The following is a 26,209-nucleotide window of genomic DNA, read 5'->3' as shown; positions in this document are numbered from 1 at the left end:
TGGAGGACGAACACTAACACTTTTCCACTTATAAAAGTTAACATTAAGGTTCCTGATAGTTAGAGACAAATGCAATCGCATGGCAGGATGCTGTAAACGGACCAAACTTCAGTCAGGAGAACAACTGAGATGATCCATCCACAATACAAGGTTAGTCATTAATATACTGCAACAACATGGGAATAGAGTATCTGCCGGAGAATTCAACATTAATGACTCAATGGTACAGTAGTGGAGGAAGCAAGAAGAATGAGTTTAATAAAGTTTGATTTATCTGACTTCTTTGTTTCGCTTAATGTGCCTTATAATCCCGTGCACCTTATGGTCTGAAAAATACGTACTGCACACTGCAGTTTCATGTTGCAAAGCACCTCTTTTTAACTTCAGTGGATATTATACATGGTTATGCTCAGGATATGTCAGCCCATTTCTACTGGAAATGCCTTTTGGTTAAACTTTAAGCAAGGAATTTGCATTTGCACTGTTACATTTTTATAAAGCTTTAATGTACATAAAAACCAGCTTCTTGTTTAAGTGAAAATAAATGGAAGGTTGTCTTTTTGCACTAGTAATGTTGTGGAGTTGTATTTTGTCTCGCATCAATTATATCGTCAGTTATATCGTTATCGCAAATTTTCAAATATATATCATGATAAATATTTTTGGCCATATCGCCCTGCTCTAAAGTAAAGTAACTAAATTACTTTTGGAAGGAGTAATCAGTAGTCCGTAATATATTACTTTTTCAAAGTAACTGTGGCAACACTGTTAATAATATATCCATATTATTTAATGTATTGAAGCTGGGGCTGGAGTTTTATTTCATGTTCCAATTCTTAAACAATCTTTGCATTGCGTAAAATATGATAAAGCATTATTGTTTTTTAGTATTATATTTACATGCACTTTCCAAAAACACCCTGTTGCATTCAGATCTGCCGCATTTCCTCGTGGCAGAGATTCAACAAGGTGCTGGAAACATTCCTCTGAGATTTTGGTTCATATTGACATGATAGCATCACACAGTTGCTGCAGATTTTTCAGCTGCGTGTATTGATGTGAATCTCCCGTTCCACCGCATCCCAGGGGTACTCTGTTGTGGATTGAGAACGTGTGACTGTTGAGGCCGTTGGAGTACAGTGAGCTCACTGTCATCTTCAAACCAGTTTGAGATGATTTGAGCTTTGTGACATTGCGTGCTGTCTTGCTGGAAACAGTCATTAGATGATGGGTAGACTGCTGTAATAAAGGTACGGACATGGTCAGCAACAAAATTCAGGTAGGCTGTTTAAACAATGCTCAGTTGGTACTAATCGGTCCAAAGTGTGCCAAGAAAATATCCCCCACACCATTACACAACCAGGTCAGTACCAGGTATTTAAACCCTAGTGGGAGTTCTCCCTTAAGAGGGTCGTTGACCCGCTCTTGATCATGTGCCTCATCACACGAGCCAAGGCGTGAAAAAGGTGAGTGTCATTATCAGCAGAGGTTTCAGGTGAAACCATCGTGAGACCTTGCCTCACACTGTCATGTGAACTATTAAGAATGCCTGATGCAAGATGTGAGTGGGGGTTATTTAACAGCTAACCTTCTGAAGACACACAAAAATGTAGTCTGCTATAAAATCAGATGGTGACTGGTACCAACGTAAAACAATAAAATAATAATACAAATAAAACTTTACAAGCAACCTATTATATATTTATCTTATGCTTTTAAAATGTGAACAGAGTGGTTAGAGTAAAATATTTGCCCGCATTTATTTTCCTTTGAGTTTAGAAGGTTCAGGGTCTATGAAATATGTATCCAAAATGAAATGTTTCAGTTTTACTAAAATGGCTCATAATAAATATAAAATTGACTCAATGTGCAATTTGTAAAGGCTTTTTAATGCTGTAGTGATTAAGCATTGACATTGTTGAAAAATACCATCATTTATTAACTGAACTGCACTCACAGAGCTGAAAGGTGGGATTTGTCTGTGTTTGAAACCCTAAAACATGAACTAGAGAAAGGACAGAAAAATGAGCACATTTTAAAAGATGGAACCAAGCAGAGTTTGAGATTTGGCAGATTATTCTTTATTCAATTCATTTTATTCAATTGTTGAAATTAACATTGTATATATCTGTATATATATATCATACATGCACAAAAAGAATCTTTAACATTTCCAACATCAGATTTTCATGTTACAAGTCTTGACTCATTTTTTCCCCCATGTACCTGACATTTTTTAGAGCAGCAATTTAAAAGACTCCGTCATTGCTCTGTAATTTTCCTCCAGATGTCAGGATGACTGCCCTGTGGGCACCTATGGACCGCAATGTAACCAGAAGTGCGAGTGTCAGAATGGAGCCAAGTGTCACCATATCAATGGAGCCTGTCTATGTGAAACAGGGTTTAAAGGGCCTAATTGCCAGGAGAGATTCTGTCCCCCAGGTCTATACGGCCTCATTTGTGACAAGTACTGCCCCTGTAACACCACCAACACCGTCAGGTAAGTGAGACATCAGTGCAAGGCCACACACAGCTTTGCTCTGACCAAGCCCTGAAGCAAAGACTCTCCATATGAATAAAGATTTCTGCAACTCAATTTTGTCTCATCTTAGCTCTATGCCAGCACTCATTCTGAAGTCTGGACACCTCTTAGCCATGTCATCCAGTTAGCTTTTAATCGCGACCTTTACTTCATTCATAATTTCTCAGCAGCATTCATAGTTAATGCAATGTTAATGCTCTGATTCCGGCAAGAGTTGGGCATCGGCCATAGAAGTCATTACAGAACGAAGGAGAAAAGGGACACCTCATCTATCAGAAACGAGCACGTAGACGCGTAGATGGATGAATGGCTTTTGGCGCGGACTTCACACTTTGATCCTGCTCAAGAATGAAGTGTTGATACTTTTAGAGCTCAAACTTCACCTCACCCTTTTTCTTCCTGTCATTGTCCCATATTTCTTTCTCATTATATTGTAGCTGCCACCCGCTTTCTGGTGAATGCACCTGCTCTGCGGGATGGACAGGGCTTTACTGTAATGAGTCCTGTCCGCCTGGATTCTATGGAGAGGGTTGCATGCTGACTTGTAGCTGTGCCAACGGAGCTGACTGTCATCCTGTCACGGGTACCTGTACATGTGCCCCTGGGTTCATGGTGAGTATCATGTACATTCACTGCTATTTTATTGTACTCATATCTGTGGCCACTTTCAGGATAATGTTTTATTAAAGATTTTCTTTCAAATTTGACCTTTACCTGATCTCATGAGATCTAGATCTCTTTTCCCAGAGCCAAAATGCCAAGGTGGGGCCACAGTTACGCTATGCAAACCGAAACACAGCCAATGTGTACTCAAGGAAAAGGAGGAAAAAAGAAGTTGGTGGAAAAACAGAGAAAAGAGCACTCAAAATGCATTAAAAACAAGCATAAGCTTAAACGGCATTTAAAACACTTAGAAAGAGCAGTCCTTGAACATCCATGACTTTGTGTTCTAAACCACGTTGACACTCGCATGTCCATTTTAATTTATTCGCAGCTATAATTACCATGTCAACTTGTAATTATGCTATTGGTTACATTAATTTCTCATGAAATGCTCAAGGGTTAATTGTATTTGTAACCTCGCTCCTCGTGATCTTTAATATACTGAAGAATATCTCTATCTCCACTAACCAATAATTGTACTCGCTTGTCTCATACCATATGCTGCGAAACTCTCCGCCATGAGCCTAAGTTGTGAAGGTTGCAGCTTTGACTTATGTTTCATGTTTTTTTGTGGCTGTTGTAAAAGGTTTGTGTCAGTGTGGTCATAATTTTTTTGGAAGTTGTCCCAGTTTCACTTTAGAAGCTTTTTGTACACAGACAGTCAAGAGCAAGGGGAGACATTTTATTATCGCCTTATTATAAATGTGCTCTACCGCATCACAATAAATCCTCTGGTACCTCCCAGTGCAGACATTAATAATGGGTCGTGTGTATTTTACAAATACAGTCGATATGTCTTGACTTGTAGCATCAGTGATCTGTACTCCTGGACCAATTGGGAGAAAATTGAATCCTTGACCTATATATGTTTTCGTTTTAGTCGGTTTTTGTTGCAGCCACATTGTTCCCTCTTACAACTGTCAAATTAGTTGGGTAACTTCAATCAGTTTCCCTATTGTATTTCTTGTCTTGCAATCTGAAGTTAGAGAGCAACAGCGACTGCAAGGGTACATTCCTGCCAACATTACATTTCGGTGGAAATTGCCTGTGTCTTACACCAGGCCACTGTGGTGAATTGAGCTACCGAGTAGGGCCGCAGACTGTGTCTTAATTTGCTCCACCTGTTCTCTTTGGCGGCTGCTGGGAAGGACTGCCAGATCCATTAAATAGACCTAGAGGGCAGGAGCTGGAAAGAAAAGAAGGCAGTCAGATGGGACCAGACACACCTCATATGGAGGATTGGTGTGTTTGAGTGTGTGTGGAGAGTTTTTTTTGTTTTTTTTTTTGTACTCTGAACAAAGCTGCTGCTGTGCAAACACTTTGTTACAGAGGTAGAGCTGTGTAGCTGCTACCTGTAATTGTGTGACATGCATCACACATGGTTATTATCACATGGAGCTTTTAAAATGTGGTTGATGATGGTGTTGCGGCTATGATTGCAAGCGAAGTCACTTCCCCGGGGGACAGCTGATAAGACTAAGCCTCCCCACTGCATCTTTGTTCTGGAGTCCCATCGGGGGGCAAACCAAGCAAAGTGTCTGAGCAGACTGAGCACCTCCACGCTTGATTTAGCTCTAGTAATTGGACATGCTCTTTTTGACTGGGACAAAGTGATTACATGTTACCTATTCAGGCATTGTCCCTTGCAATCTGCAGCATGTGGACTCTGTAAGGTGTCTTTCTTTTTTTTTCTTTTTTTCTACAGATTCTGTTGGTACCGCTTTATGTGAAATATGAATGCATTAGGAATGGATTCCAGTCTGCCTTTGTAGGTGGTGAAAACAATTTTCCTATCTCTCAGGGATTTCTCTCCTCATCAGAAGGTTCAGAGGTTCATTTTCAACCATGCTGCATGAATTTTAAACTGCACTCACTCACCCAGCAGTTAGATGAACTGTTAAGGAGTGAGAATGATTGGTAATTAGTGGTGCCATTTGCATCTAGTCTCGAAGGGTACCAGCCTGATCAATGTTGTGTCAGCTAGTGGCTTTCTGGAAAAAATGCACTCCAATTACATTAAGATACTAATAGGTATGAATTTAGTGCTTTGGCCAAGGACGACCTGGTCTGGTCTGGTTACTACTTCTATCGGCTGTGTAGTTATGTAAGGTCCTGCTGCTCCTATGCAATGGACTGACAGCCCGTGTATTAATAATGATTCTCCACATCCAGACTTCTATCCTTCCCAGCTCAGAAGGAATATGAATCAGTCGACTAATGAGAGAGCTGCCTTTCCCCACTTGAGAACAGACCAACCACTGGAGTCCGCACTGTGAGGGGGGAAACCAAGTGGAATTCGACGCAGTCATGGAGGCAGCAAAATCCATGGTCATTTGTGGCTGTATGACGTTTTATCCATGAGTCCAGTCACCAGTAAATTGCCTGAGCTCTGAAGAAAGACTGCACCTCCCTGCCAGTCCCCCTCTGTCCAGCCCTCCCCCACCCCCCACCCCCCAGCCGGTCGAACTTCTTGCCGCACTTAACAACTGTAACTGAACTGCTATTGTTAGCAGTCTTGAAGCTGTCGTTTGCGGCAGAACAAAGGTTATTGCAACTGATTGATAAAAATTTCATTCGCAGACAGGCGCTTTTATGTGGTGTACGGGGAGGAGAGATGTTTTAAGATGTGTGTTCTGCCCCTGGCGTCCACTGGCACATCTCCTCCTGCCTCATGTTTAAACTGAGTTCAAAATGATAATGAGAGCAGTGAGCAGCCAGCAGTCCCCCAGATCTCTGGTGAGCGAAGCAAGAGCCACTCAGGACTCCTCTGGGCCTCTAATTGGAACTCTAAATCATTGTGTCACCTGTCACTCAAGTCAGGGTTTGAAACAAAGGGTGTGGGCATCCATAGACTGGCTGTGATCTCTAGCTGAGGGAGGGACAAGAGCGGTGGAGGTGGGTTGTGCTCAGCCTTTAAAGCAGAGAAATTCTAATGACAGCAGGATGCAGAGGACAGAGACGGAGTACTTCATGTCCTTTACCAGATACTTAATTTTAATGCAACAACACTAAAAGGCTGTGCCAATGTGGCTGCCAATCTTTTCTATGGTATATTAGAGTGAGAGGTTAGAGAGTTGGTCTATAAGTGATACCTGTGGGATCCTGTCCATCCATTTCACTGTGGAACTCATTTACTTGGATTTTATCGCTGTTTTTGCCTAGTGTGGCTTTGGCTGAATATCTAGCCTGATGAGGGCCCACGTGCTAAAATGTAGATACAATGTTCTCACCACAAGATTCAGCCCTATTGCATTCCCATGCTGTCAAATCCATGGAAAGCTGCTAATGTCTCACAGACGAGCACAATGTGTTTTTTGCCATCAGTGCTGTGACGCACAGGGTAATGGCAACAATGAGATGGGTTTTGCTCCCAAATGATCACAGGCAAACTTGTAAAGGACCCCTTGGCATCACATTTATGGGCAGGGTTAATGTGGGGAAGGTGCATGTTTTAACCCAAGCCTCAATCTCCTGATGCTGACTTATTTGCTCATTAAAAGAGGACCATTATCTCTCTGTGTCCAAGACTGCTGCTGACAGTGTGTCAAGGACACCGGTGCCAAAGGACACATTATGAGTATCTTAAAAGTTGCCATTTTTTGTTGATTCCGTTTGGCATGCTAAGTTGGCTCACTCAGCAAACCGGTAAAGTTGAAGCCACAGAAGTGGTTCGAACTCAAAAATCCAGTTTCTTTGTCTGTTTGAACACACAGATGTTTTACATATTTTTGTGATTTAGTTTGGCTCACAATTCATGATGGTTTCATCATCTCCAATGTCCATCGCAATAAGCATCCATAAATCAGATCTCAGACAAACTCCAGGATGTTCTTCTTTACCTTTCAATGTAATGTAATGCAGTGTAGTGTAATCCAGTCCATGGGAAGCTTGCAAACAGCAACTTGTTATGCTTATGAGCCATATTTTTATTTCATTTCAGTGTGCCAGTTCCATTTGCATGCCAACATTGTCTTGACTGCTTGAGTGGGCTCCACAGTGTCAGATTTTGAACACCCTTATAGAGTAAGGCTTGCAAAATACATCTTCCGCAAGTCATTTCACAAGGCAAGGGCAGTAACTTAATGTGACTTTAGTTTATTAAGAACTCAAAAGATTGCATTAATAGAGTGAAGATGATTAGATAAGAGTGCAAAGTTAGTCATTGCTTGATTGGAGAAAGCGGTGAAAAGTCTGGATTCTCCAACTTTGGAGTCCTGCCTGCGTCTCAGCTGAAAAGGAAATCTAACGGGAGATGGAGATGAAGAGAGAAGTTGAGAGATGGGGTGAAATGGGGTTGCAAACCATGGCTCAGAACAGGCGCTGTCAGAATATATAGAGTGCATAATTGGAAGTTAAGAAGAGATAGCTTGAGCTGATCAAGTGTGGTCCTTCCTTTGAACTTCAGTTACTTTCTTAAATCCATTCAATTTCAGTCTCCATACAGACACAATGTGACTTGTTTAAGTAAACAGCTTAGTAAGCTATACAGAGAAATAGAGTCAACCTTCCCAGTGTTTTAGTCCACATCCTTTCAGACTATTTTATTCCTTTTTCAGTCTGCCAGTGTCAGCATTTATTGCTATGTTGGCTGTGTGCTGCATAACTTTGCGTTATTTCTCCCACAGAGTGAGGACTGCTCTACAGTGTGTCCACCTGGTCTGTTTGGACGTAGTTGCCTGTCCACCTGCTCTTGCCATAATCATGCATCCTGCTCTCCTGTTGATGGCTCCTGCTTCTGCAAGGAAGGTAAAGAATCATGAGGCTGAGCACAAGTCTTCTATATCATGAGATAAGGTGTACTGGCTGTGCAGATGAACAGATGGATGAACATTTGTACACATAAATTCTTATGGACTAAATTCAGTTGCATTCTGTGCATTGGGTTGTTTTCCTGTACAAACTTTAATCTGTTCAATTTTCCAGTCTAATGAATAATACATGTCATAAGCTATTCTTAATTTCTTAAGACAAAATTTTATGGTACAATGCACCCCTCATTGACCCACCCCTCATTTCCATGTGTTTCTCAAGGAAAATGTGAAATAGGTGCATTGATTCATTGAAATGTGCAAACATGAATGAGAATGCAACATGCAAGGTAAAAACTGTTCGTACAATTCTAATGAAATTTGGTATGACCGCCTTTATTCTTCAGCAGAGCATGAACTCTCTTAGGCAAGCTTTTTTTGTCATTTCTTCATGTAGGTTTCAGGAATAGTTCTCCAGGCTTCTTGAAGAGCACTTAATAATAACATGCATGGTGTGGGGAGGCCAATCTATGACTGATAGTATGCAATTGTGTGTGTAGAATCATTGTCATGCTGTTAAATGAAGCCACTGTCAATCAGACAATTTCCAGATGGTTTTACATGATGGATCAATGTATGACGCTATTTTCTGTTGACAATGCGATACATTTTGACAAGAGTCACAATACCACTGACCTCAAACTCCAAATCATGGCGGAGCCTCCACTATGCTTTACACGTGGCTGTAGATGGTCACTATCGTACCTCTGTCCTAAACTCCTCCTCAACAATCTAAACTAAAACCTTCAAATCTGGATTCATTCCTTAATAAAAAGCTGTTGCAACTGATTTTAAGTCCAACTTTTTCTTTTTTAAACTCAGATCTGCCACTTTTTCTTTTGTCCTCCACTTGTCCAGTTTCCTCAGAGTGTTTAAGGACACACTGCACACAATGCCAAGATATGCCACGTTTTTGGCCAATAGCACTTTGGGAATCACCTTGCTGGTGCAAAAATATTATGTTATGGCCATCAAACGGTGTTATCTTTGGCATTTTTCATTGATTCAACTAAAGAAATAGGCACAAATTATTGGTTTTGTGACAGACTGCTAATAACAAGGTGCCAAGCGATATATTTCTGTGAAAGACAGCAAAGACTACACTGAAAAATGACTGAAAAAGTAGCCAAAGTTAAAAGAAGAACTTTCAAGGACCTTCAGAAAGCCTGGAGAACTATTGCTGCAGGCCACTTTAAAAATTACAAGAAAGTCTGGCTCCTTGGAAGCAAACTATAAAGAAATGAGGGGTGGCTCAAGATTTTTTACACAGCACTGCATAAATGTCTCACTGATATCAAATCCTTCTTACCTTCTAACCTCTCATTGCCTATAAAAACATTTTCCTTTCTCAGATTGTATTGTTTTCCACCAGATAAAAGATAAAAATAATAAGTGTGCACCAAATACACAGTATACACAGTCAATAGTACCACCCAGATCAATTATTCCTGAGAGATTTCACTCATGCACACAGATGTTAACTCGTGGGTTAATAGAGGAATCGTAAATTTTGACTGCCAACAGTTGAGTCTATTCAATGTTTTGGGGGCAATATATCCAGGACATATAGATATATTTCTCTGGAAGTAAAAACTTTATTATATTTGAACACAATAAAACAACTGAAGAGGTTACCAAAGTCCAGATGCTATCAATATACCACTTTTTTTTTAAAATCTTTTACCCATTGTACTGGACGCACTGAAGAGAAACTTAAGAACTCTCCAAAGTCAGTAGGACTGAATAAATTTATACAAGTCCATCCATAGTTATTGTGCTCATTCATACATTGCCATTCTTAGAGGTGTGTTTTCTCTTTGCAGCTGAATCATATCACATTTATTTAAATTAATCTTTAGGGTTCAAGCACAAGGGCAAAAACCATTGTAGCTCACCATTATTTACACCAAAGGTGTCAAACATAAGGCCTGAGGGCAAAAATCGGCCCAGCCTACTGGAATGATTTTAAAAATGTGATGGAGGACCTAATTTTCAGGATTTAAACAGCTGTTTCTTAAGTTTTCCATCTTTTCTTCAGATGAAGACCTTCCTCATGATCACTGATGTTACAACAAAGTTATAGATAAACAATTAATTTTGAGTAAGCTTCCAGTTTTTTTGTTCCTTTCACTATTATGGGGCGATCGTGGCTCAAGAGTTAGGAGTTCGCCTTGTAATCGGAAGGTTGCCGGTTCGAGCCCCGGCTCCGACAGTCTCGGTCGTTGTGTCCTTGGGCAAGACACTTCACCTGTTGCCTACTGGTGGTGGTCAGAGGGCCCGGTGGCGCCAGTGTCCGGCAGCCTCGCCTCTGTCAGTGCGCCCCAGGGTGGCTGTGGTTACAATGTAGCTTGCCACCACCAGTGTGCGAATGTGTGTGTGAATGGGTGGATGACTGGATATGTAAAGCGCTTTGGGGTCCTTAGGGACTAGTAAAGCGCTATATAAATACAGGCCATTTACCATTTATTTATTATAAAAATGACAGTTTATTACAATGGGTCCACAGTAATTATAAAATACAACATTTTCTGTGAATGACCTTGCAGAACTTTTTCTGAAGTTTTACACATTTCTTGCAATTTATGCTGAAAGAGTCGTGATGACAGAGCAGAATTCCTTTGGTGTGCAGAAAAACTGAGATGCACAGTTGACATTGCACTTCTTTTTCTATTATTAAGATATCTCATGGATCAAGTGGGTAGTTAAACTTCTTTGCACTCATAGAAAGGAGTGTTTCACTCGTCCAGCCCACTCAAGATCAAAGTGGACTGTATGAGGCCAATGATATAAAATGAGCTGACATCCCTGATTTAGACTGTTCAGTTGTCTGGTAATTTTAATATAAAGCCTTCATGTCGCTTTTCTTGTATAAATGTTTATAGTTTGATTTTTCTCTCTCTGTTACTCGAGGTTGGCAGGGTGTGGACTGCTCCATCCTCTGTTCCAGTGGTGCCTGGGGTCTGGGCTGTAATCAGACATGCTTATGTAGCAACAGAGCTGCATGCGATCCTATAGATGGCACTTGCACATGTTCTCCTGGTTGGAGAGGAGAGCACTGTGACGAGCCCTGCCCTGTAAGTCTGTCTTTCTTTCTTTTTAACTGAGAGATTGATGTGAAGACCCAGCTAAATCTTTTGCACCATTGTGCTGTATTTTAGAAGAGTTAGATCAAGTTTTCTTATTATTATCGTCATTGTCAGGAGGGTACGTATGGGTTGGAGTGCCGTGAGCGCTGCGACTGCAGCCACGCCGATGGCTGTGACCCAGTGAGCGGTTATTGTCGCTGCTACCCTGGCTGGACAGGTTTGTACTCCTTTTTTCACAACAAAATCACAGTAGTCTGTCTTTAGGAGCAGAAGCGGCCCGTCTTTAGTAGTTATCTTCATTAGCTGAAAATCAAAGACATTAGATGCCAGTCAGACACACTGATTTACCATAACAGGAAAATATGCTGCAGCATTCATGGCTTGTGCAGTACAGTATGTTTACAGAATGTCTACACAGTGTTTTGTTAATTAAATGTTCAATTTGTTTTGCCACTGCGCCGGTGGCATAGCCGAATGAGAGATGTTGAGAATTGAGCTCTAAATTAATTCTCTTGGCTGGCACGCTGGAAGCTGCTATGCAATCATGCTTATATTATATGATGCCGGCTACACACAAGGACTGAACTGAATCATCAGCTAAATATTTGCAAACTGAATCAAATAATTGGCCCACATTGCTCTCAAGATTTTTAGATATGTCTTGTGATATTGTTATTTTTGGTTCTGTTTATTAGAGTTTGCATTTTATTGGGAAATTTGATTAAACCAGCTGCCGCGTTTATTCACCAGAGTATCAATCGTTCTTTGCTATCACAAGCTCTCCACTGGAATCTGATCCCCTCTAGATGCAATAGTTTTTCGTTTTTTGGGGGGTTTGCACGTCCATATGTTCGCTCTCTGTTTCTTGTCATTTAAACCATTTGCTTACAGGGAAAAAGCTTGGAGGTTGGAAAGTATGAATGTCACAGCAAGGGTGAGAGTCATTATGCTCAAAAATGAAGCGTCGCATCTGAATGTCAAATACAGGGGGCTAGCAAAGGACCTGGTCTCTGAGCTTGGGCAGAGAGGTGCAGTCGGAGAGGGAAAAAGATTCAGCAGGAAAGGTCAAGCCTGTGAGCTCTCAGCATCCCACTCCATTCAGCCTCCCGAGCTTCGGGCATTTATTCTGGGAAACAATGTGGGTTTTATTATCTGCAAGAATGGAGCCGGCAAAACGGGCCTCTCATGCTCTGAATCCCGCACAGGTCGGGACCATCTGTCAGCCTTAATTGAGTCACCAGGGTGCAGAGCTGGGGGCAGCGTGCAGCCCAGTGGGTCGGACAAACACACACATACATACTTAAATTGCAGCGGCTTGACAGCGGTCTCTCTGAAGGAAGGAGCACCTAGAGAGAGGGCTATGTGGGATTCGTCACAGGACTGAGTCAGGGATGGAGTGAAATGTCTGTTTACAGCTATTTTTGTAAACACTGTCATATCACTGAGTGTGCCAGGGTTGGTATTGCATTCTACTTTGCTGTCAACTTGGTGTTGGCTCTATTGTGAGGCTTGCCTAAATTGTCAAGAAGCTTGACTTTAGGAGTGTGCGCGCTTAAGTGGCTAGGCCGACTATGACCCACAGAATTGTTACTGAACTGTCGTGAGCCTGACATCAGCCAACAAAGATTTAAAAAAGTTCTCTGACTAGACACTTGATGCAGAGGGCATCGTGCTAGACCATGTTAAATAGACCTTTGCCTTTTATTTCTGTAGAGATTCTGGTCCATGACACGAAGCAGGTAATGTGATGTGTGTTTACATGCACTAGGAGAGAGAGAGTTAAAAAGGGAGAGAGAGGTTTGCTTCGCTGTGCTCACTGTACAAATTGGATAGTAGGACCTCTGGCACTTCTCAGCGAAAAGCCTCCTTTGAAGAGACTTCAGTTCTGGCTTCTTTCACTCTTTCTTCTTCTCCCTCACTAGGCACCCAAAGCCCCTCTGTTTGTCACCATTAGACTGAAAAATGTGACGCTCTGTCCGCATTCATTTTCTGACAGTAAAGCCAGCCACTGTTTTTCTTTTTTTTCCTGCCTGCCCTAGCAGAACCTCAAACACACTTGCACAAGCCTTGCCCTCCTTTTGATGTCCATGGCACAGCTTCTGACTTAATCACTGCGACTGTACCCCCCACACCCATCTAGCCCCCCACTCATCAGACTTAACATTTCCTATCCTATATAGCCTTAAGGTGCCATGGTTACCGTATAACATTAGTCCCCAGAGTTTAGTCCAGGTTTAATTCAAAGGTACTGCACTAATGCCGCTTTAATTGCCACACCATTCTCAGATATTCTCGCTCAAAGGAAATTTCAAATGAGGCTTCGAACTGAGGGCTGAAGCTTGAAAGGTTGCAGAGTTTGCATGCATTTGTGCGACTGTGTGACACCGACCGTGTGCATGTGCAATTGCAGGGCTATGCCACACTTTCTATACCCGGCTGTATACATGTAGAACGGCACGCGTGAATTTTTTTTTCTGAAGGAAAACATGGCGCTCTGATGGGCATGCTAATGCATTCACAGTGAGAGCCCTGTATGGATGCAGTGTTTTGCATTTGGTTGAAGCCACAGAAAAAAAAAGACACTGTGACACTTGCAGACTGTGGTCTGAGTACTTCCCTTCAGCTCCATGCACTACCCTTGCTCTGCTGAAAGAGAATGGGAGACAAGCTTGGCCTCTCTTGAGACCCAACCCTGTTAATCAACACAGTGCACTGGCAAGGAGCTCCAGTCAGATCAAAAATAAAATACATTTGGAGAGGAGAAGCAGAGTGTGAAAGATGGGCTGAAAAAAAACACCCTCCAAACTGCAGCTTCTTTATTCAAAACTAAAATAAGTCAATGATTCATGTTAGTTTAATAACCCTGAAAAGATGTGCAATGATCAAGCATTGTGAATGCTGCCCCTTAATGATGTGTTTTTACAGATGGCACTCTGTTTAGAATTTATCAGCTTACCAGTCTTTTGCCTTCTTAATATGCATTCACTGAAGATTTGGTAACATGCCTGCAGGAATCCACTGTGATAATGTGTGCCCACAAGGCTTCTGGGGACCCAACTGTTCAGTCAGCTGCTCCTGTCAGAACGGAGGATCGTGCTCTCCCGAGGACGGCACATGTGTGTGTGCACCTGGATACAGAGGGACGTCCTGCAAAAGAAGTGAGCCTCTTTCTCGAAGCAACTTCTTTTTATCTAAACCCTTAGGAAATAAATCTGTTTCACTGAGACCATCATACTTGCAAACTCCATCACAGCACTGACCTTGTTTGATCTTTGAAGAATTGTTGTTGGACATAACTGCTTGAGTGTAAACCCTTCATCACAGCTATCATGTAATCACAGTGTCTTTGCCCCAATGGCATTCCCCCAGACACATAAACATACACACACACTGACACACTTCTCACCCCCTTCTGGCACAGTCCTCAACAACCACCTCACAGTGGGAGACTCACAGTCCTCGCCTGAGGCTCATCAGAGGGTATGCTCACTGGGAGTGCCAGCGCTGGTTTCCGAATGGGGTCTGTCTGAAGGTGCTCTCAAGTGATGAACTCACTGATTGGGAGTGAATTCACTGTCTCAAACCTGTAAACATCAATTTGAGTGGAGAGACTTAAACACGCCGTGTGTGTGAGAGACAGAGAGGGGAAATGGTTACTCCTCCAAACTCAATATTTACACAGATAATTTTCTCGTCAGCTAGAAACCTCGTAACTGCAGTTTTGCACTTTTTCCCTTACTGAAATATTGTTAACTAATTGCATGCTTCTCCAGAGGATGATAAAAATGCACCACACCTGGTGCTTAAAATAAAATCCACTGGGTAAACTTAACATTGCAAGTTTGTCAAGCTACAACTGAGGTTGTTTTGTCAGTTTCTAAAAGGTTTCTATTTTAGAAATACCCAGCTGTCCCCTGACAGTTTTCTCCGAATCACTGGCTGTGAAAATAGTGTAAGTATTCCTAAGGCGCTCTTAGAATGTGTAGCGCTGGAATGAAAATATGTTTTTAATATAAATTGCAGCTTTTTATAATGGTTGCACAATCTTTGCATAAAGTGTTATATAATAACTTCTGCACCACCGTTTATATATCTCTCAGTTCACATTCTTTCAATGAAATTTGCATTATTAACACAGCTGTGTGTCTCCTCACATATATAGATCATCAGGCTGCTCTCATGACTTGACGTAAAACAGACTCACTATGCTCTTAACTCGTTTACTATTCTGTCTCTGGCTGCAGATAAAATGGCAGTGATTACAATGGAGACTGACTTTTATATTTTTCCCCTGTCTTTGCTGTCGCTCCTTGTCTTTTCTGCTTTACTTCTCGCAGCCTTGATTTTTCTGCACTCCCTTGATCACTCTTGTCATGCTTTGTTTCATTACTATATACCTCTTGTTTCATCCAACGCTGGTGACTGATTCTCTGTCGTCTCTTGCCACACTCTGCTGCCTCCAGTCTGCTCTCCGGGGTTCTACGGGCACCGCTGCAGCCAGTCGTGTCCACAGTGTGTGCACAGCACCGGGCCATGCCATCATGTCACGGGCCACTGTGAGTGCCTGTCTGGCTTTACCGGCTCGCTGTGCAACCAAGGCAAGTAGTCTTCTATGTCCTTTTGACCTTTATCCTGCTCTTTCACGTACAGTGAAATTCATTCACTGTGAAGTTTGAGTGTTTTTTTTTTCTTTTTTTGTTGGTTATTTTTGAAAATGCCTTTGTATAAAATACAGAAATCTGTAAGGGAATAATACTGATCATGTTGTTCCTGTACATTTTGTTTAAGTCCTCTCTTTGCACACTGGTCCTAATAAGATGACCTGCTGCCTCTCGCACTAGCATCTTACCCTTGAAACTTTAAAATATGACTATTATCGATGCAACCTAAGCTAAAAACAAAAGTAAACAAAAAAAACAACCTTCAACAGAGGATGGAAAATTGCTAAGAGCCACATTTTTAGACAAAGAATATTTTAAGTAAATTTTGCTGTCCCCTTGCCTAATTCTGCAAAAGGAGCTGTATGTAAATTGCTTTCATTAATATACAGACAAAGAAATGCACAAACACACCTGTTTCTATTGTTAAACTTGTTTTCAAGGCAACTTTTCTTTTGTGGCGTTACTGAGGATGTTATATGAAAACAACTTGGTTTGGCACTTTTTATTCCTTATAAGCGACATTTCTCAGCAACTACTTCTTGTAGCGTCATGACATCTTGATAAATGTTTTACAAAGAGGGTTTTGTTTTTTGCAAGACGTTTAGCTATATGTCTGGTCAAAGAGAACATTTAGTAGGAAACTGAGAAAGAGAATGAATGTATACTATGTGTGTGTCACAGTAGTTTTTGTCTCCACACTGTCCATCCATTGAACAGCGTGCTGATTTCAGTTCATTTGTGTGACAAGGTATTGTATTTGTCGTGTCAGTGGTTCCACATTAAAAATGTTCTCCGCCGTTCTGAGAAGAGATACCTTCACACAAATGCGCTGTAGATTTTTTTCCTCTAATAATTTACCTCTTTTTTTTAATAAATTACAGATAGGCGATGAGGAATTTTTGAATTCTCTTTCATGGCTTTAAGCAATGTCTTACAAATAAAAGTTTAATAGCTTAGCTGAAGGAAGAGGGAAAAGTAAAAGCGAGAACGAGTCCTAATTTGTCTGAACCATAATTACTGGTGAGCGGGCGTTAGGCGATGAGGGACAGAGGTGGCCATCATCATGCACATTATCCTCTTGTTGAGCCCCATTGTGTCCTCACTTGTCCTCTGTCCAGCACACAAAGTCCCAGCCTAATGAAGCTCTCCCAGTGAGCTGAGGCTTGAATCCCCAGAAGCAACAGTATGGGGGAGCCAACCTCATGGCTTAATGACAACCTGCTTGAAAGAGGTTGAAAGAGCTCTCAAGAAGAGGGAAAAACCAGTTGAAATATAATCATTAAAATCACCCCCCATGATAATGAGTCAGACCCATCTCTTTCACAGCCTGCCACCTTATCAGATATTCCTAACGGTGGCTATTCTTTTATGTGAGACGTTTATTGCATCTGCTGGCACTGCAGCTCCCTGATCCTGATACTGAGATACACCTTGGTTTAATTTGTCCCATGGTCCAACAAGGAAACACAAACGAGGTTTCACTGGAAATAATATTTCTTATTGAAGAGTGCCTGGATGCATTGAAATATTAATTTCATTAAAAATGTATACAGTGGTCTGTGTACATGGTCTATTTTAATTCTTTGGCACATCACTCATTCCACTCTAAGCAGTGGAAATGGGGCAGTTGTGCCACAGGAGGCAGTGACTGACTCCTCCTTTTGTTTAAGCAGATCATTTCGTGTCCACTCAAATAAAAGGATATCATCCATTAGAGGAACATGTTTACACAACCTTTTCAAAAAATCAGTGTGTTTTCATAAATGTGTTCACAGTAATGTGCCTAAGTTTAGTGTCATAATGTTAATGGGTTTTTCTAATCTTAAAAGAGGCAGAGCAGTTTTTTTGTTTATTCGTAAAGTGGTGTGTTGTTTCTTTCTGTTCTGCAGTCTGTCCAAGTGGCAGGTACGGGAGAGCTTGTGCCGAGATCTGCCTCTGCACCAACAACGGCACCTGCAACCCCATTGATGGCTCCTGCCAGTGTTTTCCTGGCTGGATAGGAGAGGACTGCTCTCAGGGTATGGCTTCCTTCCTTCCTTCATCCACTCTGTAATTTGCTCATTTGTCCACTTTTCCCACTCTCATTGTCTGTCTCCACTCCTAATTTCTCTCTCACCCTTACCTTCATACACATTAATCATCTTCATGACCCGGCGCACAGAGAGAACTAACCTCAGCACCAGCTGATGTAAAACACACAGCTTGCTTAAATGATTGTTGTAATACATTATGCTCTTTGATTTACAGAACTGTAGGCCAAAGATCATTAGCAGAACTTTGAGCTGCCATGGCATGGGAAATTGATGTGTGTGTGTGTTTTTTTTAATTGCATTAACTATTAAACTAAAAAAAAACAACAACTAACGATCACACGGGTGATAATCCATACATATTCACCTGACAGCAATTTCCAACACTACAACTTGTGGGCTTGTGGAGGGTAATGACAAAACTGGATTTTCTTCCAAATGTATCATTTTAACATATTGTATGAAAGCGTGGAGAATGTCTGGACTTTTCCTCAAACATATGTGTTATGTGATTCATGTATGCATGTCTAGGACGTAGTGTATGTAAGGGAGAGTGCGTGACCATGAGTTTGACTGTGTCTCTGGCGTCTGCAGCCTGTCCCTCTGGGCACTGGGGCCCTGATTGTCTCAACTCGTGTAACTGTCACAATGGAGCCCAGTGCAGTGCCTATGATGGAGAGTGCAGGTGCAGCCCCGGCTGGACCGGTCTCTACTGCACACAGCGTGAGTTTCTCCCATCCAGTTAGTAGACACACAGTGTCATCTACTGGCAGTCTAATAGAACTGCAGCAGATGACAAGTGAGAAACAATGCTTTTTTTCTGATTACAAGGAAACTGGATGTTTTTATCTATTTTTTTATTTTTATTTTTTTAAAGCGAGAGAGAGCAATAGCAGAACAGAACTAATGGTCATTTCATTAATGGTTGTAATACATCCCAGTCATTTACCCAGGGATAGAGCAGATCATCAATATCAGTCCACTAATTTGAATTTCCATTATCCATCACCTCGAGGGGTTTATTCAGTATTGTTTGCAGTGTGGAGCTCCTGCTATTGTGCATGAAAATTACATTTGTTTTCCCCTCTCTTCTCTCATATAGATTCTTACTATTTGCAGTTGTCTTCTTCTTTATTTCCACCTCTAGGTTATGTTGACAGCATAACAGCATTTTCTGCAGAAGCAGGAAATGTTTCATTTCAATTCATTCACATTGTCTCTTATTGAGTATGCAGCAGAGACATTGAGTGATATTGATTTCCTCGTTCCTTTGCGATTTGACCTTGACTCTCTATGTTGTCTTCCCTTCTCTTTGTTTTCACCACTCCTCCCACCCCAACATTTTATACATCTCTGTCCCAGGCTGTCCTTCAGGGTTCTACGGCAGGGACTGCTCCGAAGTCTGCCGCTGCCAAAACGGTGCAGACTGCGACCACATATCTGGCCAGTGTGCTTGCCGAACCGGCTTCATTGGGACGAGCTGTGAGCAGAGTTGAGTAGGCACAACACATTTTAGCTCTGAGCAAAATTACCCAGTAGATGAGTGTGTGTTCTATAAACAGTTTGGCTCCCACTCTGTAAGTGCTTTAATTTTGATGGGTGTAATAATGTGCCTCTCTGTCATGCAGAGTGTCCCGCTGGTACATTTGGATATGGTTGCCAGCAGCTATGCGAGTGCCTGAACAATGCTACCTGTGACTATGTGACTGGAACATGCTACTGTAGCCCTGGCTATAAAGGCATCCGCTGCGATCAAGGTGAGAGGTGATTGAGATGGCCGAGGCTTTACGGGGTATTATCGCTCAAACACAGATGTGTATGCATTGTTTAAACGACCCACTTTTTCTGCTTTCTCTGTAGCAGCTCTGATGATGGAAGAGCTGAACCCATACACAAAGATCAGTCCAGCACGAGGCTCCGAGCGCCAGTCGGCAGGGGCTGTCATGGGCATCATCTTTCTCCTCCTCATCATCATGGCCATGCTTAGTCTGTTTGTGTGGTACAGACAGAGGCAGAGGGACAAGGGCCATGAGATCCAGCCAAGTGTATCGTACTCACAGGCCATGCACATTACCAACACTGACTACTCTCTGTCTGGTAAGAGTCTTGCATGTGCATTTTTCCATCACTTACAATATATGTAAGTGATGGGATATTACACCCCATGCAATATCACTAAAATGGGAAAAAATGTAAAAAGGTATCATTTTGCTTTTGAACCTTTCTGTGTGTAAATCCTCAGAGTGTGGCAGTACTGTCGCGATGAGAACCAGTGCTCCTGAGATCAGTCAGAGCCAGAACAGCAGCAGTAGCAGTGGCCAGTGCTTCTCCAACCCTAGCTACCACACCGTGGCTCAGTGTAATGTGGTCTCAACCATTTCCAGCAACTTGGACGGCACTCTGACCCTCAAAGTATGAACTCCCTCCAAGTCTTCACACAAAATTTCTAAATTACATGCTGCAGTACAAAATCAACACTACATTGTCTTTTTCTTTTCACAGTCAAACACGCTGAAGAGCAGAAATGGGTCTGAATGGAGGGCCTACTGCAACCTCAATGACCTGGGTCAGTTTTCTTCTCTCCCTTATTACATCGCAGTTCGTAGATCTGGAATTTGGACTTTACAGAGCCAGCAATTCAAGGGCAAAAGACACACGTGTCGTTCTCACACACCCTTTATTGGCGCTAACCTGCTGTGAATGAAGATGAACCAGGGGTCTCTTGTTAGACATAACCTTTGCTCTGATTTTGATAAGATATGCAGCGAAAGCAGTGGTGCGAAGATGAATAGGGGTCACTATGAGCTCATTAGTCCTCTTTCACTTCCCCTGGTGGCACATTTTTCTATGAAGGCTTACATTGGGTCAAACACTACACTCACATAGGCTGTGAACGATAGAAAATGTGTGGCATTTAAAAGGAGCATATTAGCATTTCATAAATGGTTTATAACAAACTAAAGGGTAGTTTGATGTAAGCACATCAAAGTCATTTTTTTTGTATTAATGGTAATTGTCAGGTAACCATTTGTAAGTGGAGAATAAGGTGTGGTGCACAGATAATGAATGACAGTGTGAGCTGTTGTAAAAATACTGTATTATTAATATTATTATTTTCTTTACTGCTTATGTCCTACTTTAGGCGCGCTGAACACTGTTGCAATGCATTCTGACCCTGAGGCGTCAACTGCTGCTGTTCTGTCAGATGCCACTGGTGTCCTAGAGATACGCACAAGGTGTCTTTTTTGCTTTGTTGCCGTGAAGTGCTGCAATATAAGATGCCAAGAGATAACTGGGCCCCTTTTTAAAGACTGATAAAATCCTCAGTAGGAAGTGATTGCAGTCCATGTCCCCTTTGGGAGCGTTTGTCTTTTGGACTTTGTTTTGCTTTATTTTCTATCACTGAATTCAATTTTGCATCCACTCCCTGGTTAGGCTTAGGCTTGCTTAACTGTAGAAAAGTGTGCACAGTCCTTTACTAGATTCAATACTGTATGTGACAAGTTTGGAGCGAGAAAGCAGTCTTAGTCTCGTTATAACCAAGTGGGTCATGCACAGACACCAGAGGACACCTTGTGCATATCTGTGAGATGCCAGCAGCTTTGACAAAAAGGACAGTGTTCAGCGCTCGGGGAATCACAATAGGCTGGATGTCCATTCAAAAACCTAATATCTATAATTAATTCTTTGTCATGCTTGACTTTAAAAGTCGGAGCCCCCATTTAGTTTATACGTACAAAGCACATCAATTATATTGGGAAGTCAAAAAGTGTTTTTTATTTACTGAGCTATGAACTGTTGTAGTCACAGTACTTGGCTTTTTCTTTTTTGTGGTATTTTGTTGTTGGCAGTAACTTATCACCATCATTTTCTTCCTATCCTTTCAAAAAATAAAAAAATAATAATATTTCACTATAATGAGACGTCGCCTGTCAACCTTCACACGTTCTGGGAATTTAATGTGATGTCTGACTTTGTTGTTTTGACATGTTTACAGATGTTCAACAGGGTGAGGCACAGACACAAAGAGGCTCCAGGAAAGGTAAGAAATGAATAGCAGGGACAGTTTGCTGTGTGCTGCATGCGTGTCTGTGAAGACCTATTCTGCATATGGAATCCTGTTCAGCTTCACTAGCAGCTAAATTACAAAATCCTTTTATGCTTAACAGCCCATATATCCATTTTCCCATTTGGGTCGTGTTCCCCTCTGAGACAGCTATTTCTCTGACCCAAAATCCCACATCCATATAGTCTCTGTAATTTATGTGAAAACTCACTGCACTTTGGACAAGATCATGGTGGGCTGAGGTTTTATTCCAACAGTAATTGCTCTCTATGGCTCCGTGCCTGATACGTCATTTTGTCTTCCACACTGTTCAATCGGTGGTGAATGTGAGAAACCCAAGGGTGTGGAGAGTGGTCTGAAGCAGCTTTGCTGCGGTCTCTAATGAGCCCTCTTATCAGTATGATGAGACTGTTATGGATGAGACGAGTCCTCCACTCTCTCCCCTTTGTACTCTGATTACTACGTACCACCATTAGTCACCTGTCCGAGACAAAAGAAGTTCCGCTTCTTGAGAATGGCAACGAGTTTCGCTTCCATTCTTCTGGTCACGCTCTGATACCAGCTTAAATTTTAGTCCTTTAATATCAGAGTTCAGTATGTACGCCATTGTTAAAAGTCAGTGGCAGGCACTTCATCTCTGTTGATACTAAATATGTCCTTGTCTTGCGGCAGCTGCAGATTACATCAAGAGCTCCATGTGCAGCAACAGCTCCTGCTCCCTCAATAGTGAGAATCCTTATGCTACCATTAGAGACCCACCAGGGCTGGCTTGCAAGCACACAGAGAGCAGCTATGTGGAGATGAAATCCCCCTCCCACCGTGAAGTGCCCTTTGGAGGCACTGCCACCCTCCTGGGCAGTGCAAGCAGGAATGTCTATGATGTTGGTGAGTGCGTTGTTGGAGTGTTGTGTGTGGAGCTCAGCAGGGTCCTGCAGCTTATGGCCTCTCTGGTCATGTCCCATACTGTGATCCTGTACAGAATTTGTACGCCTTGATAAAAGAAAATATATGTGGTCTCTGTTGCATGTACCTCTCTGGTCTCTTTTTTCCCCTCAGCCTGTGCCTGACACTTTACCTTCTTATGTATCTCTCCCACTTTTTTTCCCTTCCTCCTTCCCCAAACTGTGACAGAGCCGACAGTGAGCGTCCTGCAGGGGCCCAATGGAATGGCCACCGGATTCTCCCAGAGCCCCTACGACCTTCCCCGCAGCAGCCACATCCCCAGCCACTATGACATACTACCCATGCGTCACAGCCCCACGCACACACCCCCACCGCCTCCAGAAAGCCCCAGCTCTCTGCTCTAGAAGGCACGCTGTCCTCCGGGCCTCTGACTGCGTGCCGGCATCTGGGAAACATCCAGCCACCTTTCAACCAACGGCCCTCCCTTTGTCTCTGTGTGTGTTCGATTAGATACTGACATGCTGAGATGGAAGGACAGCCACAGCTCTTCTGGACCCTGCTCTCTTTAGCTCCCTCACTGGTGCCCATTCTATTGCCCAGAGAGAGGAAAGGGGGGAGATAGAGTGTCCCACACACCAGCGATCATTCACTCATTGTATTTTCTTATATAATTGATCACACAAACTGCTGGCTGGCCTCTTTATGGACCTGCTGAAGTGGAACAATATCTTTCCAAGCACCCTGTAAGACAGTATACATGGAGTGGGTGGACAGTTTATTTACCTGGAGAGAGCTCTCTTCACTCTGATTTTTAACCCATCATATAAGTTTACATTCAAGGACAGCCAAGCGTTTATAAAGTCCCCGCAAAACACAAGTGATTTTCTCCACAGGAAGGAAGGTTTAACAGCCTTCACCATATCTAAGCAGGCAAAGATCTGCTATGTATAGTGTTTATGAATTTTCTCTGTGAAGCAGCTGCATATCACAGCACAGCTGCCACAAAGTGCTTACGATCATCTACTCCGAAGTGAAGAAAAGCGCGGGCAAAGGTAGCGAAACCTCCACTAAATGTTAATTAAGGAAACTTTGCTGTGAGTGAGCCAAGTCTGAGGAAGCATGGATAAATAGTAAAATATTGTATTTGGGGTTTTTTTATTCACTGTTATCCAGTAACAATCACAGTTAATACTCATGTGATCTCTGTGTCTTACTAAAGAGCTTCTCTTAGTTTTAGTGTTAATGAGGCCCAGTGTATCTTGAAATGTATTCAGGTCATCAGTGTTCATGCATTTATTGCATTGCTGAAAGTAACAGTAAGTCTAAAGTTTGGATTTTTCTCCCCACACTAATGAAGTGATCTGATCTTGTGTTGTTTTGTACGTGAAAGCTTCTTCTTCTTTTTTTTTTTTCTTGCAAATGTTTTGGTTTACATCTTTTTTTAAAAATAGTGGGTCATAAGAAGAGTTTGCTTAGACTTTTTTTGTATTTATAAATCTAATTGGTTTTTTTTGGATTGTTTTATATTAGTGATGGTGTTCCTTTTTAAAAAAAAAAAAAAAAGTCTGTGTTATTCTAGCATAAGAAAAAAAATGAGCATGGATACCCGCTGATGTAGATAACACAATTTATCTTCTTGTGAAATTATCGGTGTCATTTTGTGAACTGTTTTTGAAGTCACTTAAAATGTTCTCACTCTCTCTGTCAAATTGTAAATTGAAAAAAGGGAGAAAAAAAAGGCTTTCACATGAGCAGTTTAAGACCCACAAATATCCTGTGCAGTATTTACAAAAGGGAATTATATGTTTAAAAAAAGAAAAAAGAAAAAAGAAAGGGAAACAAATCCATTTCTAAATCTAAAATTTATGTTTGTATCAGGCTAAAAGAGCATATTTATTTATTTATTTATTTATTTATCGAGATGAATTTGCTCATTCACTATGTGAATTCCATTTCACCCTATGTAGAAGCAATAACATGTTGACAATCGATGCACAGACAGCGTTTCATTAGTGCTGAACATTATCCCATCTTTGACCAGTGTGGTGACCAGTGGATCATAAACCATGTGACTATTTGACCTCCGAGGAAGGTTTTTCTAGCTGCTGTCATATCAAAGCAGGTTGTTGTTTTGGTACAAGTTTCAAATTAAATGCCTATTCTGCCATCAGAAACCCGTTTCAGTCAGGTTAATACCCTTAATGAAGGGTTCTGGTCTGGTGAACAACAAATCTTATCAGGTGGCTTAATGATGAGTCTTTGGGTGAAATTCATGAATAGAAACTCTGTTAAATCCTCCGATGTTATATGCTGTGCGCAGACTGAAGCAGAAAGGGGACAACTACATGATTTAGACCAGCGATAGGCTTACTCGCCACCGCAGGGCGCCGGCTGACCCGTCGACTATTTTAAAATTCACTGTATAAAATTGATTGAGTGGTCTCCACCGTTGCGGGGTGTTGCATGAAGGCTTTTAAACTTAACAAAACTTCAGATGCCCCTACTGATTGCGCTATCAGCTTGTCAGTTTTATTCATTTAATCTCATAAATTCTACTTTTTTATCATTTAAACTGGCCCCTGGCCTCCTGTCATTCTAAAGGAGCGACCTCCAGGCAAAGCAAGCTGATTTACACCATACGTACACTTCAGCTCTGCACAGCATGTAAATTTATCCGCTACACCACAGAGGAAAATGTTTTATCCTTTATTCTACCGCATTTATTGTACTTTCATTAGAGTTACTTGACAGCTATATAAATGAAATCACAGGAATTAAACATTTTCTTTTGAGTAATTTCCTGATCGACTGTGCAGACGAGTGAAAAACAGAAAAGCAGGTTTTTTTTTACTGCTACTCTATGTGAAAGTGTGGAGCCTGTTTTTCATCTCTGACTGCGCCCAGGATCGCTGATGGTTGTAATTGATGCTCAGAAGTCTACTTCATGAACACGATAGGCTGAGATGATGACCTGTTGGAGTTAAGTAAAGATACACATTTTTGGAGCTGTTAAGTTTGTCTCAGTGCACGGGGTTTTTAAATAATTTACGCTGTTGGATCACCAAATACATTTAATATGACTAACCGTATCTGTCTATATGAAGTTATAGAAATAACTCTGTGTCTCTCAAGTGTAAAAGGCCATAGTGCTTGCTTTACTAAAAAAAAAGAGTCATAACTGTCATAATTACCGGAACGTGGAGAAATTGCAGGGTGTCGGGTCACTATTACAAAGAATTAAGGAGCGGGTTTTTTGAGCTCCACTCAATTGACAGCCGACAAACCCTGAGTGATGCCCCACGGAAAGGAAATGCAGTCACTAAGTCAAGGAACTAATGGACCAAATACAGCCGGGGACTTTAAAGAGAGCTAGAGTGGAAGAAAAGAAGCATAAAAGGAAGAGGTCACACGGTAGCACGGTAAGCACTTGAGAGATGTCGTTTCTTTTTT

General features: G+C 41.7%; 1 protein-coding gene across 4 annotated transcripts in view; it reads left to right on the top strand.

Moving 5' to 3' along the window:
* The window catches only part of megf11 (multiple EGF-like-domains 11), an 80,452-nt gene extending 55,309 nt beyond the window's left edge, over positions 1 to 25,143 (top strand). For 2 of the 4 annotated variants that reach the window (XM_086298761.1, XM_086298760.1), the window contains 16 exons: positions 2,288 to 2,500; positions 2,980 to 3,154; positions 7,831 to 7,951; positions 10,924 to 11,087; positions 11,214 to 11,316; positions 14,111 to 14,257; positions 15,563 to 15,697; positions 17,650 to 17,778; positions 19,153 to 19,281; positions 19,419 to 19,547; positions 19,651 to 19,887; positions 20,033 to 20,202; positions 20,293 to 20,356; positions 21,788 to 21,832; positions 22,529 to 22,741; positions 22,988 to 25,143. In XM_086298761.1, coding sequence (XP_086154887.1) covers positions 2,288 to 2,500; positions 2,980 to 3,154; positions 7,831 to 7,951; positions 10,924 to 11,087; positions 11,214 to 11,316; positions 14,111 to 14,257; positions 15,563 to 15,697; positions 17,650 to 17,778; positions 19,153 to 19,281; positions 19,419 to 19,547; positions 19,651 to 19,887; positions 20,033 to 20,202; positions 20,293 to 20,356; positions 21,788 to 21,832; positions 22,529 to 22,741; positions 22,988 to 23,163 — 2,350 coding nt within the window. In that variant the 3' untranslated portion in view covers positions 23,164 to 25,143. Of the gene's footprint in view, positions 1 to 2,287; positions 2,501 to 2,979; positions 3,155 to 7,830; positions 7,952 to 10,923; positions 11,088 to 11,213; positions 11,317 to 14,110; positions 14,258 to 15,562; positions 15,698 to 17,649; positions 17,779 to 18,384; positions 18,514 to 19,152; positions 19,282 to 19,418; positions 19,548 to 19,650; positions 19,888 to 20,032; positions 20,203 to 20,292; positions 20,357 to 21,787; positions 21,833 to 22,528; positions 22,742 to 22,987 lie in introns of all 4 variants that reach the window. The other 2 variants (XM_086298758.1, XM_086298757.1) reach the window with 2 other exon arrangements.
* Positions 25,144 to 26,209: the final 1,066 nt, after the last annotated feature.

This window comes from Aulonocara sp. 'chitande type north' Nkhata Bay, linkage group LG7 (assembly GCF_057382095.1).
Source record: "Aulonocara sp. 'chitande type north' Nkhata Bay isolate Kocher_YH1m ecotype deep benthic linkage group LG7, A_spYH_male_GT1.1, whole genome shotgun sequence".
Taxonomy (NCBI): Eukaryota; Metazoa; Chordata; class Actinopteri; order Cichliformes; family Cichlidae; genus Aulonocara; species Aulonocara sp. 'chitande type north' Nkhata Bay.
Note: the sequence above shows the minus strand (reverse complement) of the source record. Positions and strands in the feature narration are given on the sequence as shown.